General features: G+C 41.1%; 1 protein-coding gene across 10 annotated transcripts in view; it reads right to left on the bottom strand.

The window, feature by feature from the left end:
- The window catches only part of auts2a (activator of transcription and developmental regulator AUTS2 a), a 284,655-nt gene that overhangs the window by 38,813 nt on the left and 223,380 nt on the right, over positions 1-22,462 (bottom strand). For all 10 annotated transcript variants that reach the window (XM_078787521.1, XM_078787522.1, XM_078787520.1 and 7 more), the window contains one exon: positions 351-399. In XM_078787521.1, coding sequence (XP_078643647.1) covers positions 351-399 — 49 coding nt within the window. The remainder of the gene's footprint in view (positions 1-350; positions 400-22,462) is intronic.

Raw genomic sequence — 22,462 nt, 5'->3', positions numbered from 1 at the left:
ATTCACGTGGGGGTACCTCTATTACCCCTGAGCCAGAGAGAAAAAAAAAACAGTCTGCATTTTACAACAAATTAGTGACTTGATAATGAGGTCACATGCGGTCAGAAATAGATCTTCCTCCTCCGACTGCAGCACAGCAAGCACAACAAAATACAGCATTGCTTCAAAAACAAGCATACGTTTTATGTGCGGCTTCTGACATAATGTTGCATGCCTGAAATCAGCTGCTTTGTTGCATATAAGCATGCAAAAGTCACTATGCTGGGACAATAACCACCGAGCAAAAAAAACCAAAAAACAGCAAAACACCTGTTTCCTCCTTGTAGAAATCAAATAAAACGTGTTTGTACCTTTAAGTGCAGCTGTGCTGAAAAATTTCTCTGAGCTGGCATCAGAAACCTATAAAAAAGCAGAAAAAATATTAGACTTGTAACTATAAATTTACATTTAACACAATTAAACTCAATTAATTATACTGCAATATTTGATAATATTTATAATAATTTATTGATGTGGTTTGGTGTATTTTTTACATGAAAATGAAATGTTATTATTCATCCAACAGCATTTAATCATGACATTGTTATCCCAGACAACGTCAACAAAATGTCAACACGTCAGATTCACACTGCACTTCCGTTGTCGGCCATGTGGGGGCACTGTTGCTCCGTGACTCCACACAGACCAATCTTAGACGGCGATGGACCCACAGCATCTTTAATAAGATTCCCAAATTAAACATGCGTGGATTGAATTTAATACCAAAAAAAACTGGATAATAAAAGACAGCACAATTTAAACCCTAATTGACTAGTAGACTTGATGTTCTTCAGATGGTACATTTTTTTCTCTATAAAAGAAAACAATCATTCTTGTTCAAAGCGACGAAGCAGGACAACACCCGATTAAAAGCTTTACATGTTTACAACAATGCTATATTTCTCGAAAAATAATAAGACTCAATTCATTTTCATATTAACTCACCACAAAAAGCGACAAAATGCCAGCTACGCCGCAAGTAGCGTATTCCTTATTACCTGAAATGCTCATCATACTAAATTATTTTTATCATAATAGCTGTGGAACATTATAATGACAGCACTGGAATTGCCATAGCGATTTTCCCTGTTTAAAGTCAAATAATAGCGTACACGCTTTGATAATAAGTACCCATCCTACCTTGAATATATGGTGTCATTGCTCTTTTTTTAAATATAATCCACAAACCCGGCGGACAAGTCCACTCCGTGTGCATGAAGGACCGCCATGCGGAGACAGAAAGGTGACGAAGAAAGAAAGCCCCCCAAAAGCCGTTCGCCTACAGAGGCTTTCGGACAAAGGGAACCATGTGCCTCGGCGTTTCTTTCTACGGAACACGACAAGATCCCCTTTGGCTGGAGCAATGTGTTGTTTCCGCCACCTATGTTCTCCAGAATATCCAAAAGAGGTACAGGATCCGGTGTGTGTGTGTAATCCAACACAGCGCTCTCAAGGCAAAAAAAAAAAGGGACTCAAACAATCAACTCTAATTCGCAAAGCCAGTGTTTTTCTTGTGGATTCCTCTCCCCATCTTTTCCAAGGCAACCACACAAACTCTCATTCATCCGGCGACTGATTGCCTGAGAGCTGCTGATGCCTTCACGGTCCGTCGGGTCCACCCACTTCCTGATCTAGAGGAGCTTCATTGCACGGTGACACATCACGTCTTTACATTTTGCGTAAAATGGCGGGCAAAAAAAAAAAAAAAAAAAAGACACAGGAGCCCAGCCAGACTGCAAAGCAGAGAGTGGAGCAGGGGGGGAAAAAAGAGAAAAAGAGGAGGGGGGGGGGGGGGGATCTGAAGCAGAAAGATATGCTTTCTTCCTCTGTGGACTGTGAGATGATGTCAGACACTAATGAATTCCCCAGTATGGTGCTGCTACCACGAGGCGAAGAAAAACAAAACGCTCCCTTCATGAAAAGCCACCTCTTTGCAGCCACATGTCGCACTTGGATCAAGTCCTGCACTGCAGGCCTGAAGGGGGAGGAAGGGGCAAGGCGGGGGGGGTCAACTATTAAGATAGAAAATACTTTGAGGTCATTCCGCCTTCAATGTGAGCTTTGAGCGCTCGCCGTGCCCGACTCGAGAAGGCTTACTCTGTAACCTCACAAGCTGCTACTTGACTCAACGACACACCATAATTATGTGATAACTTTATGGAACCCAGGAGAAAAAAACTGCTGGAGACTATCCCAGCTGTCTTCAGGTACACCCTGGACTGGTGGCCAGCCAATCACAGTGCACATATAGACAAACAACCATTCACACTCACATTCATACCTATGGACAATTTGGAGTCCAAAAAATTGGGAGTCAAAAATTGTCAACCCATCGAAAATCTCAAGAGGTCAACAGGCTGACACGCTGTGTCATCTTTCAAAGAACACATTACTAACGGCACTAAATTCATCACACAGCAACTTAACACTCAAATGATTCATTCATACATTCATTCATTTTGTACCACTTATCCTCACGAGGGTCGCGGGGGGGGTGCTGGAGACTATCCCAGCTGTCTTCGGGTGAGAGGCGGGGTACACACTGGACTGGTGGCCAGCCAATCACAGTGCACATATAGACAAACAACCATTCACACTCACATTCATACCTATGGACAATTTGGAGTCGTCAATTAACCTAGCATGTTTTTGGAATGTGGGAGGAAACCGGAGTACCCGGAGAAAACCCACGCATGCGCGGGGAGAACATGCAAACTCCACACAGACATGGCCGAGGGTGGAATTGAACCCTGGTCTCCAAACTGTGAGGTCTGCGCGATAACCACTCGATGAAATAATTCGCTAAAACTCAACGAATAATATAACGACCCTAAACATATAGTAAGTCGTCAACATGACTTCCAACACTATTGTGATAAACTTGAGTCGCAAAAGTCATCCTGTATAGGATGTACGTTTACATGCAGTCCGATAACCGGAATATTAGCAATAATCCAGTAGAGCACGGCCATGTAAACACCAATAACCGTTTTGACAAATTGGAATATGCTCATATTCCTCATTGGTAATCACATATTTCCTTGCGGACTGCACGGTGGTCTAATGGTTAGCGCCCAGGCCTCACAGCTAGGAAACCCAAGTTCAATTCCACCCTCGGCCATCTCTGTGTGGTTTTCTTCGGGGACTACTTTCATTCCAAAAACATGCTAGGTGACTCCGAATTGTTCATAGGCATGAATGAGTGTGAATGGTTGTTTGTCTATATGTGCCCTGTGATTGGCTGGCCACCAGTCCAGGGTGTACCCCGCCTCTCGCCCGAAGACAGCTGCGACAGAAGCTTATAGAACCCCACCCCCGCCAAATACTGGCTATTCTTAACGATGCAATAGCTTGAACCAATAGCTTGTCTAATGAGTACCAAGAAACTGCCACGAGGTCAGTGAATGGACAATAGAATCACAAAGTCTTTATCTGCCAGTTCAACACCAGAAACCACAGTGCAGAAAACTGAATTTGACCATAACTGGGATCCCGATTCACTGTCACGGCGCCCGAAGGTCCATTGGTTGGACCTAGCTAACAAACATGAAGTCACGGGGAATGTTCTCGACCCAAACAGTCCAAACCCCTTCAACATTTCTCCAAAATTGCAGCCAGCTGCTTGGACCTGATTGGATGAATAAACGGGCTCTCACTTGGATGTTTGTGGACAAACTGATGACATACACAACAAGCGATGTTAAGTACCATCCGGGCTTGGCCTCAGGTCGCTGGTTGAAGTCCAGTCACTACGGTCAGTGTTTTAAGAAAAATCAGAGCCTGGTTGTCGGGTTTGCACTAGAAGCTAGCTGGCTAGAAACGGTGTTCTCCAAGCTGTGTCTACCTTGCCATTTGCTGGCGACCGCACCAGGGTCCAGACACAACTGGGATCCCAAACTGGGATGGACTTGTATTGGCACATATTTATACATTTTTACCGACTTGTGGTATAATATAACAGACTGGTAGGCCTACAAAAGGCTATATATTTTTTTTAATTTCTTCAATAACTTTTAAACCAAAAGTCTCAGAATTTGCAGAGCCATGAATGCTGAATAAGTCAATAGAGTAGTTGCTTGCACAAGTACACAAAGTTAGCATTTTTGTATTTTTTTTTATGCAGGGCCTGTGCTTAGAGAAGGAATACAGGAACTTATCCTACTTTGGCCTTAAGCACATGGCACCACTGGTTTCCAAGTATGTATTTATATTACTGTAACAACCAGAAAAAAACCCCACCAGTCCTTTCCAGGGGCTTTTGGCACACCGGCAGCTGCTATGAATGAGCTGCTGTTCCTTATTTGCAACACTTCCACCATTTTAGTGCAACCACAAGTCTGTGATTACAGTCACACTGCCAAACAATCGGCGTCCAGTTTCCTCACTCTACATTACGTTTAATTCCAATAAAATGTTGACAGAGATCCGTACACACATTAGAAATAGTGTTTCATTTCAAAACAACATCTGGTTAATAAACCGAGGTACTAAGATCAAACAAGTCTGGATGGATGCAATATTTCAGTAATTACCGGCTGCATAAGTTCTGTCATCAGCTTCTGATTGACGGTTTGTCATTTCTTATTCCTGTCTTGGATGTTCTCCACTCAAAAAACACAGCAGCCATTTATCTTCCCTTCACAAACAACTGAGGTTTAATTTTACAGGAACTCGCTCCTAGATTACAATCACGGGGGGGTCGGGGGGGCTTTATGAGCTTTTCTACCATTACATCAAATACGACTGATAACTGGAAGATGAGTGCGAGCAATCTAATATGTTAAAAGCCCTTATTACATTTATCTGACGGCTTTTTTTGTCAAGATTGGATGTGAATTTGTGGACTTTTTCCACAGGTGTCAAAACATGTTTTGAAACATTGTCTTTTGCATCATCATTTTCAATTATTGAATATCGATAATATTTAATAAAAAATGATAACTGTACAAAATACATGAACTATGTGTCATAATGTCCTTATACCTATTATACCTTATTTTGTCCGATTATATTTTCTCATACAAATATAAATGTGATTATAGGGCTGTTATTTCATTTCTAGAGGGCTCTAATAATGTTAATACAGTAATCCCTCCCAATATCGTGGTTTGATTATCACTCCCTCACTATATCATGGTTTTTCAAGAATTAGGAAACAAAATAAAAATTAATAAAAAATTAATTTGTGGTTAACTACAGCCTATTAGTCAAAAATATTCATATTTAAGTCAATGTTTTTTCAAGCATTTAAAATTCAATTACATACAAGGCCTGGGTACACATGCTATACGTTACAGGAAGTTGTTGTTCAGTATCCTTGGCACTGATTGGCCAACCCTAATGCAGCATCTATCCATATGTTGCGTCTCTTATATATGTGATTTCGAAGAAACTCAATAATGGCTACAGTCCACAGTCATGTTTATGTCTAATTTCTGTCATATTTTCTATCTACAGTATTATATTTATTATTATTATTATTATTATTTATTTATTTATTATATTTATTTGGTTATTTCATGTCTACAGTAATCTAGTAATGTTTTAAAAATGTACTGAGAAGGTTTTAAACAGGTTTTCTATGCTTTAAGTAAAAATAAACAGTCAATTTTTAACATTGATTCATATATCACGGATATTCATTTATCACTGACTGGTCTGGAAGCAATTAACCAATGATGAACGAGGGATTACTGTACTTAGAAAATGGTAAACAGGTTTTCTATGCCATAACTACAACTACTGTATTTTCCGGACTATAAGTCGCACTTTTTCTTTCCTAGGTTGGCTGTTCCTGCCACTTATACTCCAGAGCGACTTATAAATGAAAAAAGTGTTAAAAACTGTATACCTTTTATGTTTATGTTTATTGTTTGTGTAGCTGATATCTATTCAGCCTGTTCTTTATTCTTTTATTGTTGTTTTATTGTATAGATAATTATTGTCAAGTAGTTTGTAAAATAAATTACCCGCAAAAAATGTGACTTATGTATGTTTTTTTCTACCTAATTATGCATTTTTGGCCTTGTGCGACTTATACTCCGGAGCGACATATAGTCCAGAAAATACAGTATATTCCGATGATTAATATTGATTCCGACTTTGTGGAAATTCACATACTCGCTTAAGAGCTTGCAACAGCCTCATCTTAGGTTTCTGCCCTCTATTTCATCAGGAAATGTGCAAATGCAGCAATTTTTACTGACAAAAATGCTAAAAATGATTGGAATCCGACAGAAAATACATTTATAATACAGCTTTCTGGACAAATAATATTTTGCGTTATCGTTATTCCTTTTTTCCATCATGCCTGCTTTGACTGCACGTCACCGAGTACAATATTAGCAAATGAATGCTTTCTCTGTGAACAGTTGCAAGTAAATAAAACCATTGTATTCACACAGAAACCCACACACTTGGAATTACTAACATCTCCTCCCGGTCCGTCCTTGCAATGGTTTCCTATTAATGATAAATGTCTTATTATTTTGTGAATGTACTTTTCGTTTTTTTACAGTCATTTCATCGGACCTTATCTCCCCAAAGCCTGTGGTGGGTTGTCAACGACAACTGGCTCTAATCTCCACCTCCTCCCTACAAACAGCACTGACAGGCTCTTTCCACCCAATTCCTCAGACACACAGCCAGACATAAATTAATCTGTCATTCACTGCTATTATTAATGTGAGGAGGACACATGGCTGTGCAAGCAAACACACAAAGAGACAAGTGCATCCAGCATTCGCAACCAAACTGGGACACCAAATGTGCCAAAAGTGGAGGAAAAAAAAAAAAAAAAAAAAGCCTCATGAAAAGCTTGACGCTTTTGTCTATTCAACTGCCTCGATCAAATATTCGAAGATGAAGATGTTAAAATCTGTTCTACGCTGACGACCACATTTGTGTGTTAGTATTAAACATCCAAATAAAGACTTGAATGAGTCTTCTATGCATGGCTTGCATCTACAGCATTTTTCAAGTGAGTGGGTAAAGTAAAGAAGTTTTGTTGATGGAAAATTTAAAAAAAAAAAAATAAAAAAAATTACATGAAATATGCATTAATATTTGCATTAATATTTGCACCAGTTGGAGACTATCAAATCAAATGCTTTTAAGATATTTTATTCTCTGCTGAGTGACAGACTGAATTGGACTGTTTAGATAGCTTAGGATTATACGTATGTATATCCAAGCTCACCAGAAGCTGATTCGACTTTTACAACAAAGTATCAGAGCCTTCTGCATGCTACACTTCCTCCTTGCTGTCATGCGTGTTGAAATTCACATGCCAAGCTCATATATCATAAAATCAATAAAAAATATCAAATTATTTAGGGGGCTTAAGAACATTTTTAGGCCATTTCTTAAAATAGGCTTGCTTATTAGCCTGCTTTTGCCCTATTATATAAATATTTGTCAGAGATTTTTTTTTGTAAAATTTATTTTTTAATCAATAAAAAATTTAAATAAAATCAATAAAAAATCTAAAATTATTTAGGGGGGCTAAAGAACATTTTTAGGCCATTTCTTAAAATAAGCTTGCTTATTAGCCTGCTTTTTTCCCTATTATATGAAATTTGTCAGAGATTTTTTTTTGTAATTTTTTTAATCAATAAAACATTAAAATAAAATCAATAAAAAATATCAAAATATTTAGGGGGGGCTTAAGAACATTTTAGGCCATTTCTTAAAATAGGCTTGTTTATTAGCCTGCTTTTGCCTTATATATAAAATTTGTCAGAGATTTTTGTTGTAAAAAAAATCAATGAAAAAAAATCAATGAAAAAAATCTATAAAAAATATCAAATTATTTAGGGGGGCTTAAGAACATTTTAGGCCATTTCTTAAAATAGGCTTGTTTATTAGCCTGCTTTTGCCCTATTATATAAAATTTGTCAGAGATTTTTGTTGTAAAAAAAAATCAATAAAAAAATCAATTAAAAATTAATAAAAATCAATAAAAATCAATAAAAAAATCTATAAAAAAAATCAAATTATTTAGGGGGGCTTAACAACATTTTAGGCTATTTCTTAAAATAGTCTTGCTTATTAGCCTGCTTTTGCCCTATTATATAAAATTTGGCAGAGATTTTTGTTGTAAAAAAATCAATAAAAAATCAATAAAAAATATCAAATTATTTAGGGGGTCTTAAGAACATTTTAGGGGCACTGGTTTTGAATGAGTTCAACTGCAATAACAGTCTAAATGAGTCAATGAACCTCACTGCACATCACCGCTTTTCTCATGATTGAAAGCGAGTCGGATTCATGGACCACGTAACCACGTAACAAAACACATCAGCCAGGCAAGCAAAGGAAAAGTATTTCTTCCGCTTGTTAAAAGCCTGTTATCTGCTCATCTGCACGTGGCCCCTGAAAGCAGACCAGGGATGTGGGAGTTCAAGATAAACAGCCTGATCAATGCCGGACATTATCTAGATCTGGTTGGCAATAATCAGATCCGGTTGACATTGTGGGCGCAGAAAGCGCTCCGCTGTCAGCAAAAACAAACCTACTTCACTGACCATCAGTGTAATGTCCCTGCCAGGGGACTCGCTTTAGAAAACCAATGGGGACAAGAAAATTGGTTTAACCTTCCCTTCCTCAAATGCTATTGCAGCACACTATTACGCTACATTGCGTCTTCGGAAGAGAAATTGGAGACCCTTTCCTCTAAATTACAGACATTGTTGAGGAATGTGGGCCAGGATGTCGTCGATAATTTAAGAACAGTCAATCACTCGCGTCTCTGTCAACTCAACTTTGAACACAAATATGCAAATTAGACAGGGATGATAGAATAAAAAATCTGAATTATTGTCATTATTTTGCAATTTGAGTGCAACTCCGAGGTGCGTTTTGTAGAAAATAAAAATAAAAATAAAATAAAAATAAAAATAAAAATAAAAATAAAAATAAAAATAAAAATAAAAATAAAAATAAAAATAAAAATAGGCAGGTGCTGTTCAGAATAAATGTAAATATATGTACATCAAAAACAATAACCTAGCCTCTGTGAGCATACTCATTCATTTTCTACCACTTAGAAAATGGAGCCTATCCCAGCTGTCTTCCCCTGGTACACCCTGGACTGGTGGCCAGCCAATCACAGGGCACATATAGACAAACAACCATTCACACTCACATTCATACTTATGGACAATTTGGAGTCACCAATTAACCGCCAAACTCCACATAGAGATGGCCGAGGGTGGGATTGAACTCGGGTCTCCTAGCTGTGAGGTCTGGGCGCCAACCACTTGTCCGCCATGCAGCCCAAATTAGCATATTGTTTTTAAATTTTCTGTTTTTTTTCTGCATCTTAACTGATGTCGGGCTTTGAGTTTTGAGCCCCCGATGCGATTGAGGTTGACATTTGCGTTGACATAATCGATATTTCTTTCCCGAGAGTGTGCATAGCGCCAACTATGGTCATGGAGGTGAATGTACCCACATTAATAATTAAGTCCTCTACTGGGCACATACGTATGCATTAGTAGGATAATTTCAATGTTTTGGTCGAGAATAGACAAATTTAAGTGCGTATTTGAATAGACTGTTGGTGCATTCACAGACTTAATAATTCTTGTCAGAGGAATTTATCAGTGTAGTACACCCCCCCCCCCTTGAAGCATCAAATCTTATCCAGACAGAAACATTGCACAGTGCTTTACAAACCCGAACCCCAGATACTTAAATTTTCATCCCTAATCTGCATGTCTTAATATTTGCGGCAGCCCTGGAAGACATCTAACCACCAAAGAACCGTAGCGCCGGAACCCATAAATCCCCCCACCTCCACTCCATGAAAGCAAAAAGATCGAGGAGACAAGAGGAGGCGGGGACATAAAGGAGCAGGAACCAGGAGTGAAGAGACGAAAACAACACAGGAGGAGACCAAAAAGAGGGAGACACGACATCCAAGCAGCCAAGGAGGGAGGGAGCTGTGGAAGAGAAAACCCGCTGTGTCTTTTCAAAAAAAAGAAGGACTACAGGAAAAGCATTGAGGAAATCACCACTGAGACCTTCTATAATAACTTGTCTGACCCCCTCCCTCCTCCGGCAACACCCAGCGGGAGGAGTATGGGCGAAGGGATTAGAGAGACAGCCCCTGTCATCCCACTGCACCCAACCCTAACACTCCACTCACACATGCCTCTCAGGCTCTCGTTGCACTCAACAGCTCCAGAGTGGGGCCTCAGATAGTCCCTGGAGGTTGACACAAGATGGGCGACGGACATCAAAAGCCTGCAGGGGGGGTGGGGAGGCAGCAGGGAGGTCCTCCCCCACACATCCCACCAAAGAACCCCACTGGTCGTGGAAGGGTTTCTAATTGTGTATTGTGCTAAACGTTGTTGTGTTCTGCCAAAAGAAGCCTCTTTGCCGAGAACTGGCAGATCGGCAGAGCCTCCACCGCCACGCCGATTCTCGCAAATAACCACCGATTAGCAAATTAAGCACGGTGGACGTCAAATTTGTCCGTGCATCGCACACCCATGTCATCACTTCCTTGTTTACTTTGTGTTGATATGAAAAGTGTGTATCTTCTAGTGTCTCTTTTCTATCACGGCATTTAATGACTGTTGCCTGTGCATGTCTATGATTGGATGATCATGTGACAAGTGTGTTTACAACACGTCAAAGTCCGATGAGATGCTGCGCCAATGTCTTCCCTGGCCTCGTTTTGCCTCACGCGGCTCATCCCCACTGAGTGTACGTAAGACTAGAATAAGACATAAGAGAAGTGTGTGTAAGATGGTGGGCACTGGATCTTAAAGTCATCTAATAATTATGACTTGACTTCACTTTTATTGCAAATGTTGATCCTCAATCATTTATTCATTTTCTACCGCTTATACTCACGAGGGTCGTGGGGGTGCTGGAGCCTATCCCAGCTGTCGGGGTACACCCTGGACTGGTGGCCAGCCAATCACAGGGCACATATAGACAAACAACCATTCACACTCACATTCATACCTATGGACAATTTGGAGTCGCCAATTAACCAGTGGCTAATAGTGTCAAAATAAAGACATTATTTCAAGAAATGCTGCAAATGTTTGACAGACAGTATGAATGGCCTGCAAGAAAATACGTGTCACAAACATCAATTCCACAACTTCACAGAGTGAACAATGGTAGTGCAATATTTCTTTTACTATATCATGATATGGTATCATAATTTTTGGACTATTAATATTAATATATTTTGTGGCTATATTCAACCACAAAACAGTAATTCATTCATTTTCTACCGCTTATCCTCACGAGGGTAACGGGGATTGTTGGAGCCTATCCCAGCTGTCTTCTTCGAGCGAGAGGCGGGGTACACCCTGGACTGGTGGCCAGCCAATCACAGCGCACATATAGACAAACAACCATTCACACTCACATTCATACCTATGGACAATTTGGAGTCGCTAATTAACCTAGCATGTTTTTGGAATGTGGGAGGAAACCGGAGTACCCGGAGAAAACCCACGCATGCACGGGGAGAACATGCAAACTCCACACAGAGATGGCAGAGGGTGGAATTGAACCTGGGTCTCCTAGCTGTGAAGCCTGCGCGATAACCATTCGTCCACCGTGCAGCCCGCAAGGAAATTTGTGATTACTAATTAGGAATATAAGCATATTACGGTTTGTCAAAATGGTTATTGGTGTTTACATGGCTATTGCGCTAACCACTCGACCGCCGTGCAACCGATCCTCAATCAGAGAACATCAACTTAGGAAGTGCTCCTGAGCTGATGCCGAGGGGGTTTGGCGCTTGCTCAAAGGAACCTCAACCGTCTAGCATCCCTGCAACACTCTCAAAACCGGCATCCTACGGTTCCCAAGCCCAAGTTCTTACAGTGACCTACATATGGAGCTGGTTGCGGCCCGGAGACCCAGGTCATGGCTGGACTACACGGGGTCTTTCTGTTGACATGAGTGGGAGGCCTCTTCTGCTTTGAAGCCCTGTATATTTAAATATTTCATGACTGCTTCTACTCCAGACCCTTTTATCTGATTTGCACTCTGGCTTGTGGCTGCATTTCATTAATAGCACAGCGAGAGGAGTTAGTGTCTATCAAACGTTCCCATCAGCCAGGCACATCCGAGGGAGCACACGCCCACACCCTGTTGGCCCTGTTGGCACTCGGCTTATCAGAGCGACGATCTCATTAAAAGCTCGTAACGTTGACAACAATTACTGATAAGCCTAAGCGTGTCAAAGCACAACATGATGTTTACAATGATTAGCGTGCGGCGTTATCAGCGGGGATGCTAATCAACGCTCGTGCTTGGCGTTTCACGAGATCACAAGGCTCTTTATCTGCCACGATCGATAAAAGGCCGGCTGAAGACAAACCTGAACGGAGCTGTCGTGATTGTCGGCAACTAGCTTTGGTTTCAGACTTTTTGCAGTTCCGTAAAATACATTTGTTCAAGCTAGACTTTTGGGATCCCATTATGTGTTTCCCATGCTTTCATTTGTATAAGGCAGGGGTCTCAAACACGCGGCCCGCGGGCCAAATGTGGCCCGCAGGACACTAGTTTTAGGCCCCCCGCCTTGATATGAAAGTTTGATATGGATGCTGTATGGTATCATGTACCCAGAAAAAAATATTACGTTTGATTAATGTTCATGTTAAAGGTTAAATAACTGTTAATAGTTATCCTCCCTATCCGTGTGGAAGTGGTACGTTTTTGGCTATTTAAGTTTAAAGGAAATAACTTGAAGGCTACCGTTTAGGTCGCTAGCTCTCTAGTTTGCGAGTTAGCATGTGTCTCAAGACCCTGCAGTTGCGTAATATGTTGTAAATAAAAAGAGTATAAATGTGACTATAGTCGTGTTTTGTCATGTCTACAGGGCTCTAATAATGCTTTGTTCATTTTAATCTGAAAAAAATCATTTGTCTACCCACCAACTATATGTGGTTTCTTAAGTTTTTATTATTTGCCGTTTTATTATTATTATTATTATTGTATTTATTTATTACTTATTGATTTTCTTTATTCTTGATTTGTTTATTTATTTTTTCATCTTATTTTGTGCAGAAAAATAAAAATGAATTGCTAACCACTCGACCGCTGTGCAGCCCGGTAATAAAATTTCTTATTTAATTTTTTTTATAAAAATATGTAAACTAATAGAAATGAAAATATATCTAAATTCATATTTTAATTAATTAAAAAAATATTATTATATATAATGTCAGTGTTTTTGTAGGTTTATTTTTTGACAATATTCATTCATTCATTTTCTACCGCTTATCCTCACAAGGGTCAAGGGGGTGCTGGAGCCTATCCCAGCTGTCTTCAGACAAGAGGCGGAGGTACACCCTGGACTGGTGGCCAGCCAATCACAGGGCACATATAGACAAACAACCATTCACACTCACATATGGACAATTTGGAGTGGCTAATTAACCTAGCATGTTTTTGGAATGTGGGAGGAAACCGGAGTACCCGGAGAAAACCCACGCATGCACGGGGAGAACACGCCCCTTTGACATATATAAAAATAAAATATAAAGAACCCCTCCACAAAAAGATATAGTGAAACAAACCCCTGTGACAACCCCCCTCACCACAATGCACCACCACAGATAGATTGCAGCCCTGTGGGTAACAGTGCACCAGCTCTCTTGTACCCTCAAGCTTCCACTGCATTCCACTTCCACTCACCAGAGTGTTTTTCGTGTGATGCAATCATGCAACCCTGCATTGTTGCAACTTTCGGACTTTGTTGTTTTGCATTTTTCAGTTTGACTCTTAAAAAGTCCAGATCCATGATCAAATAGTTTAACTAAGTGGACTGTAGGTGTTAAGCGAGCGTTAAGTACAGTACAAATTATTATGAGTGCTCCCTGTGACACTCTTGCCATACAGAAGCCCGACTTGTCAAGTGAAAGTGGTTCTCGTGGTGAAGAGGAGCTCCGAGTGGGCCAGTACATTTCCACACGGGCCCATGCTGGCAGGGAGCAGGGTGCACTGGTGTAGTAATACGAATGAGAGTCTGGTGACCGGGACATAAGGAGCCGCTTGTCTACTCGTAATAGAGATGCCTTTGAGAGTGAAGGACATCTGCCTGCGGGACACATTCCACTACAAACTCTGCACTGCCATCACACTTTGCGTCCTAAATGTGCACATTGTGAGGCTACCATGTTGGCGGATTGACAGCAGAACATTCAGCAGGAGCGTACTTGAGTGAACACTGGGCTCTCAGGGTACGAGAGTGATATTAAACAAGTTGTTTGTGTTTTGTGTACATGCATGTACATACATCACTGCTGCAACTAGCCTAAATTATGTAAACATTACTTATGGTTGCCCCTGCAGCTGGTCGGGGATCCCACTGGTGAAGGTCCGACCTACAGGCGCTCGCCTGCAATCTCCTCCCCTGGGCCTGGCTCTGCTCCAGGGTGAGCCCCCGGTATCCCATGTCCGAGTGAAGTGCGGTCCCTCCCCTTGTTTTTATTCATAGGGTCTTCTGAATCACTCTTTGTCTGGGCCATTACCTCGGATCTGTTTGTCTTGGGAGACCCTGTCAGGGGGCGTATAGTAGCTCAAGACAACACAAGTCCGAGGACCATTCAGGTACTCAAACTCCTCCACCACGATAAGGTGGTGATTCATAGAGGAGGTAGAGACAAGAAAAAAGTCCCATTGACTTACATTGTAATGATTAATTAGACAAAATAAATTCAGGGTTGGGCTGCACGTTGGTCGAGTGGTTAACCCGAGTTCAATCCCACCCTCGGCCATCTCTGTGTGGAGTTTGCATGTTCTCCCTGTGCATGCGTGGGTTTTCTCCGGGTACTCCGGTTTCCTCCCACATTCCAAAAAAAAACATGCTAGGTTAATTAGCGACTCCAAATTGTCCATAGGTATGAATGTGAGTGTGAATGGTTGTTTGTCTATATGTGCCCTGTGATTGGCTGGCCACCAGTCCAGGGTGTACCCCGCCTCTCGCCCGAAGACAGCTGGGATAGGCTCCAGCACCACCGCAACCCTCATGAGGATAAGCGGTAGAAAATGAATGAATGAATAAATATTGCCAAAAAATTAATTACAAAAACACTGACATTATATATAATAATATTTTTTTTAATTAATTAAAATATAAATTTAGATATATTTTTATTTCTATTAGTTTACATATTTTTATGAATTTTTTTAAATAAGAAAAATAATTTTGTTAATGGGTTGCACAGCGGTCGAGTTTAGCACGCAGACCTCACAGCTAGGAGACCCGAGTTCAATCCCACCCTTGGCCATGTCTATATGTGCCCTGTGATTGGCTGGCCACCAGTCCAGGGTGTATCCCGCCTCAGCTGGCATAGGCTCCAAAAAAAAAAAAAAATATATTAATATTAATAGTCCAAAAACGACCATAGATACCATATCATGATATAGTAAAGGAAATATTGCACTATCATCGTTCACTCTGTGAAGTTGTGGAATTGCCGTTTGTGACACGTTTTTTCTTGCAGGCTATTCATACAGTCTGTCAAACATTTGCAGCATTTCTTGAAATTAATCCTTTATTTTTAGGCCATTAGCTTTACCTCCGCGATCGACCCTCGTGAGGATAAGCGGTACAAAATGAATGAATGTAATGAAATTCAGGGTTTTGTTTGGTTGAAAAATAGTCCAGCCCTGCGTGGATTCTGCAGAAGAGTTCTTGCTAGTAGTTGTAGTTTTGGAAAAAGAGCATGCTAACAAAAATGACGGCATTTCTTAACAATTTTTAGTAAAAAAGTATTTTACAAACGGCCTCTTAGGGCTGCTGTGTTCTTTCAACATATGACTTTTTGCAGCCTGGTCCAAGCGGAGCCCCCACAGGAGGCCATCAGCGTGAAAGGCCACCCAGTAAACTGCCACTGCTAAGCCGGGCTCACCCTGCACTGTGTTTACCAACATCTAGCTTCAACAAGATGATCTAACACACACACACATCTCTAAGAGGATTTGCAATGGCAACAGTGACAGGCTGTGTTGATTATCCAAAGAGAACGCTGCAGCACCGCAACACGGTTTGACCCCGCCTCACATGCTCGGATGCACAGGTAAACACACACATACACACACACACACACACGTAATCTCCGAAGAAGCCTTGCCAGGTCCAATAACTGTGATCCAGTTGGATCGCACAGTGTAGCCAAGCATGCTTTGGGGCTTTGTGCTAATAGGTTTAACTCGGTAACAACAAGGGACCTGTGTTTCAGCTGCAATTGATCGGCTTAGTTTGCCTTTAAAATCATGCAGCATCATGCTAAAGAAAAGGAGGTCACACACGTATCTTGTTGGGCAGCTTTGTGGCATCGCTTCCACAGATTCCAACCACTGTCCTTCCACTTTTGACTGTTAACCCTGTATTTTAATAATGTCATATTAAACTATGAACTGGATGACATTTGTGACACGTTTTTTTCTTGCAGGCTATTCATACAGTCTGTCAAACATTTGCAGCATTTCTTGAAATGAATTATTTTTAGACTATTAGCCACTGGTTAATTGGCAACTCCAAATTGTCCATAGGTATGAATGTGAGTGTGAATGGTTTGTCCTCACGAGGGTCACAGGGGTGCTGGAGCCTATCCCAGCTGTCTTCGGGCGAGAGGCGGGGTACACCCTGGACTGGTGGCCAGCCAATCACAGGGCACATTTAGACAAACAACCATTCACACTCACATTCATACCTATGGACAATTTGGAGTCGCTAATTAACCTAGCATGTTTTTGGAATGTGGGAGGAAACCGGAGTACCCGGAGAAAACCATGCACGGATGCACGGGGAGAACATGCAAACTCCACACAGAGATGGCCGGGGGTGGAATTGAACTCGGGTCTCCCAGCTGTGAGGCTATTTCTCAAGTATTTTCAAGCATAAAAACGGCTAAACGAGGTAAAACAAAAATACGCTACAAGCCACGATGACCACCATTCAACTTACCACAAAACCCAAAGAAATACAGCTGAATAGGCGCAGGTTCTGGAAGCACTATAAAGCTGGTTATTGTGTGTAGCTGCTCTATAGGACATGCAAACTCCACACAGAGGGTGGGATTGAACTAGGGTCTCCTAGCTGTGAGGCCTGCGTGCTAACCACTCGGTTGCCGTGCAGCCCAAAATAATACACATTTAAGAAAATGATTACATATTTCTCAAATATTTTCAAGCAAAAAAACGACAAAACGAAGTAAAACAAAAATACGCTACAAGCCATGATGACCACCATTCAACTTACTACAAAATCCAAAGAAATACAGATGAATAGGCGCAGGTTCTGGAAGCACTATAAAGCTGGTTATTGTGTGTAGCTGCTCTATAGGATATGCAAACTCCACACAGAGGGTGGGATTGAACATGGTCTCTTAACTGTCAGGACTGCGTGCTGACCACTCGGTCGCCGTGCAGCCCAAAATAATACACATTTAAGAAAATTGTACATATTTCTCAAGTATTTTCAAGCATAAAAACGACAAAACGAAGTAAAACAAAAATACGCTACAAGCCATGATGGCCACCATTCAACTTACCACAAAACCCAAAGAAATACAGATGAATAGGCGCAGGTTCTGGAAGCACTATAAAGCTGGTTATTGTATGTAGCTGCTCTATAAGACATGCAAACTCCACACAGAGGGTGGGATTGAACTAGGGTCTCCTCGCTGTGAGGTCTGCACTCTAACCACTCGACCACCGTGCAGACCCTTTCACAATACTAACTGACTGAATTCCATAAATCTTTTTCCAGTGTGGTTTTATTGTTTCTTGCCTTTGTCTGAAGGACAACATTTTCAATACAGCTCTTAGCGAAAAGGAACATGGGCTGTCGACTGATTAGTCTGCTCCGATGGCCGCATTGTTACCTGACAACAGTGGGCGGGTGTTTGACTGGCCCCGAGGAGGTCATTCACACTGACGCTCTGATCGGGGATATTAGAGAAGCGCCTTTTTGTCATGCTCGATGGAGCTCAGGCTTTGACTTGATCAAAGGCTGCCGTCTGCCGGGGATCTAACAACGGCAGAGTGGCCTATAAGCAGCTGACATCCACTCACGCTCCAGGCACAATAACACCTGACGACGCTCATGAATTCACACCAGAAGCAAAAGAATGCGACGTACCAGTCGGCATGTTTTTCGTTATCGAACCATATGCTAGTTTCGTGCGTGTATGTTTCGCTAATAATACCCACGGTCCCACGAAGCTGCGGACCTTGAGGTGACAGAAGTGTCAAAACAACATATTGGTTTGGCTTCCTGTTCCTGTCAAGGAAAAAAAAAAAAACACGCAAAAATTCAGATTTTTCTCTTCATCTTGTGAATGCATTTTTCACAAGTTCCTCCACCCCCCCCTCAACCATGTTCCTCGACATTAAAAAGCAATTTCGCACTCTCAGGATTAAAAGCGCATGTGAAATTGAAGGCTACACTTGGCGAGGACATGAAAAATTGAGCGGGCTCTTTATATTAACAAGGTTGTGCTCCGCGCTCAGCGTTTAGATCGACCAAATGGAATCTTTTAGCATTACTAATTCATCCCCGGGAAAGTGGGATGATCTTTCTGACTGAAAACACACATCAGCTAGCCGGCGTCAAATACTATTTCAATGTTTTTTAAACCAATCGAGACCAATAATATTTAATTCCGATCTGTGTATATGCCAATATGTATCTTTTTCAGGGTAACTTTTCATTATTCCTTATTCTGTTTGGGCACATATTATAATTTAATTTCCATCTATAAATCTATTATCTCAATTGTACCTTTATTTTCCATTAAACAAGGATTTTTTACTTTGGAGAATGACCAGGAAACTTCCTGTTAACCGTTGGTTGGTGTGTTGGTCTGATCTGGTTTCAAACAGTCTATGGAAATTTGTATTGGGTCGTATTTTTGGACAAAATTTTTATTTTTTTGGTTTAAGCACCGGGCCGAGGTTTCATTCGATCTGACACTGGTATTAGATCTAAACCAAGGGGTCACCAACCTGTGGCTCCAGAGCCGCATGTGGCTCTTCAGCCTCTTTGTTGCGGCTCCCTTTGCAATGCTTGAATATTCAATGCTTCAATCTGGCCCCCGGGCCTTGAGTTTGACACTGTTGATCTATGGCCGAACCTGGGGGTCAGCAACCCGCGGCTCCAGAGCTGCATGCGGGTGTGGCTCTTCAGCCACTTTGCAATGCTTGAATATTTTCTAACACCCGAGTGCAGAAAATGCACGTCTTTGTAATGAGTTAAAAAAAAAAATCCAACTTTGTGTGAGACCATGAATGCATCCGACAACAAATTTATAACCCACAAGGCATGCTGGGAAACCCATGTACTTCCACATTCCGAAACATTTGTACACCACATAAAATGATACGGCGGGTCGAATCTTGGTCTATGGCTTAACCCAGGGGTCAGCAACCCGCGGCTCCAGAGCCGCATGTGGCTCTTCAGCCTCTTTGTTGTGGTCCCTTTGCAATACTTGATTATTTTTTTACACCCGAGTTGGGAAAATGCACGTCTTCGTAATGAGTTTTAAAAAATCCAACTTTGTGTGAGACCATGAATGCATTCTGACTGAGTTCTGACTGGTGATTGGATGAGCATGAGGATGAGCAGACCAGATGCTATTCAGTTCTTTTTGACACAGGTAAACACGAAGGAAAATAAGTCATACTTTCCCAGAGCTATGTGACAATTTTAAAAAATAAATTAGAGATAATTTAAAAACAGCGGCAGAGTAAACAAATCAGGTAAGTTTACACATACATTTATGTAAGTTTATCTCCAATACTAGCAAGAGTACTACAACCCGTCTTTTTTATCAGAACTACTTTGATACCCCCAAATTCCTTCCAATGTTTTGCGGCTCCAGGCTATTTTTCTTTAGTGGGCTCGGGGGTGAAATGGCTTTTTTCATAGTAAAGGTTGCCGACCCCTGATCTAAACGATACCAAACCATACACATGCGGTTACTTTTACTTGTAATTTCCGAAGACTGAGTCGACCAAATGTTGACATCAAGGGAGGAGAGTTTGAGCGTTGACTTGCTGAGTGTGCAACCCGGTAATTGAATTATATACGCTAACTACAGTATAACATATCATCACAATGCAATTCTACCCATTCAACAAATGTTGTCATCTGTCAATTGCATTACAGTCAGTCCAGAAAGTTAATCAACTCCACATCTGATTTCAAAGTCATTCCCCCTCCTCCATCCTCCATGCAAGCAGAGGCTGCAAAGCTGGCCCGGCTCCCGTCACATGGCTTACATTATGATAACTGCTCTGCAGCAAATGCCTGATAATGCAATCAAGCAGCTTTGAAGCTTGATGATTCTCCAGTGCCTGCTGTAATGAGGGACAAATGAAACCGTCAGCGTCTGCCGATCCGTCTGATGAGAACTTCATCAGAGGGGAGAGCAACACACACACACACACACACACACCTGTAAGGAATTCATACATCCTCAGCCAAAAGCAGTGAGACCTGTTTTGGTGTGTTTTCAAGTACACGTGGAGTCCTATGGATGTAATGTCCGTTTTGGTCAAGTAGTTAAAATAAATTACCCGCAATAATGCGACTTATACTCCAGTGCGACTTATGTATGTTTTTTTCTGCCTAATTGGCATTTTTGGCCTTGTGCGACTTATACTCCAGAGCGATTTACAGTCCAGAAAACACGGTAATCGACTGAAAAATGAATCGTTACCGTACAAATTCTGTATTTTCCGGATTATAAGTCACACTTTTTTTCCTAGGTTGGCTGTTCCTGCGATAATCCGGTACGACTTATAGTCCAGAAAATACGGTATATTTATGAAGGCAAATTCTGTTTATACAGCACTTCCTTACACTCTTTAAAAAAAATAAAATAAAATTTTAGATTTGACTGAAAAAAGAATAGTTACCGTCCAAATACTGTACTTTCCGGATTATAAGTCACACTTTTTTTCCTAGGTTGGCTGTTCCTGCGACTTATACTCCAGAGCGACTTATAAATGAAAAAAGTGTTTATGTTCTGTTTTGGTCAAGTAGTTTGTAAAATAAATTACCCGCAAAAAATGTGACTTATATTCCAGTGCGACTTATGTATGTTTTTTTCTACCTAATTATGCATTTTTGGCCTTGTGCGACTTATACTCCGGTACGACTTATAGTCCAGAAAATACGGTAATCGACTGAAAAAAGAATCGTTACCGTCAAAATACTATATTTTCTGGACTATAAGTCGCACTTTTTTTCCTAGGTTGGCTGTTCCTGCGACTTATACTCCAGAGTGACTTATAAATGAAAAAAGAGACGTAATGTCTGTTTTGGTCAAGTACTTAAAATAAATTACCCACAAAAAATGCGATTTATACTCCAGTGTGACTTATGTATGTTTTTTTCTACCTAATTATGCATTTTTGGCCTTGTGCGACTTATACTCCGGTACGACTTATAGTCCAGAAAATACGGTAATCAACTGAAAAAAGAATCGTTACCGTCCAAATACTGTATTTTTCGGATTATAAGTCGCACTTTTTTTCCTAGGTTGGCTGTTCCTGCGACTTATACTCCAGAGCGACTTATAAATGAAAAAACTCTTTATGCTTCATAAACACTAAAATGCTATGCACAGCTACATCACCTGCAGCCATATATACTTCGTATATTACGTGTTTGTGTGTGTGTGCGACCTCCGAGAGCAGGTCACTCCCAGATAATATCTCCCCACTCAGCGGCGATAACTATCATTGCCACTTCTACGGCCACACACAACTGAACAAGGACAGCCCAGTCACATTTACGACCCGCTAGTGCTGAGGCGTGACCCTCTGTTCCTCTGTCAGACGAGATAAATCTCCACTGCTCACTGATGGCCTGCGTGACATCTCGAAAAACAGTTAACCTGAGATCATTTTGCTGACATTGAACAAGAGGTGGCCTCCTGGGGGGTGGGAGTGACGAGGAGGACCATTGGAAGATGGTTCCAGGTCATAGATACTATCCAGGATGGAGCCATAGAACCGATAAGACACAACATGATATTCAGCACAACTTGCAAGTTTGGATTATATAAGTAATACCGTATTTTCCGGACTATAAGTCGCACTTTTTTTCATAGGTTGGCTGTTCCTGCGACAAAGAAGTTTCTCAAGAAGAAGCACATTCAGACCTTGGAATCTTCTGGACCTTCATTTTTTCAAATAACGATTAGGTGAAAAAACTATACAGTTGTCGCTTGTCTATATTGTTTACCGTATTTTCTAGACTATAAGTCGCATTTTTTTTCATCGGTTGGCTGTTCCTGCGACTACTTCCTACTCCAGAGCGACTTATAAATGAAAAAAGAGACATAATGTCCGTTTTGGTCAAGTAGTTAAAATAAATTACCCGCAAAAAATGCGACTTATACTCCAGTGCGAATTATGTATGTTTTTT

The sequence above is a fragment of the Doryrhamphus excisus genome, linkage group LG21, assembly GCF_037039965.1.
Source record: "Doryrhamphus excisus strain RoL-2023G ecotype Guam linkage group LG21, RoL_Dexc_Guam_v1.1, whole genome shotgun sequence".
Classification (NCBI taxonomy): domain Eukaryota; kingdom Metazoa; phylum Chordata; class Actinopteri; order Syngnathiformes; family Syngnathidae; genus Doryrhamphus; species Doryrhamphus excisus.
Note: the sequence above shows the minus strand (reverse complement) of the source record. Positions and strands in the feature narration are given on the sequence as shown.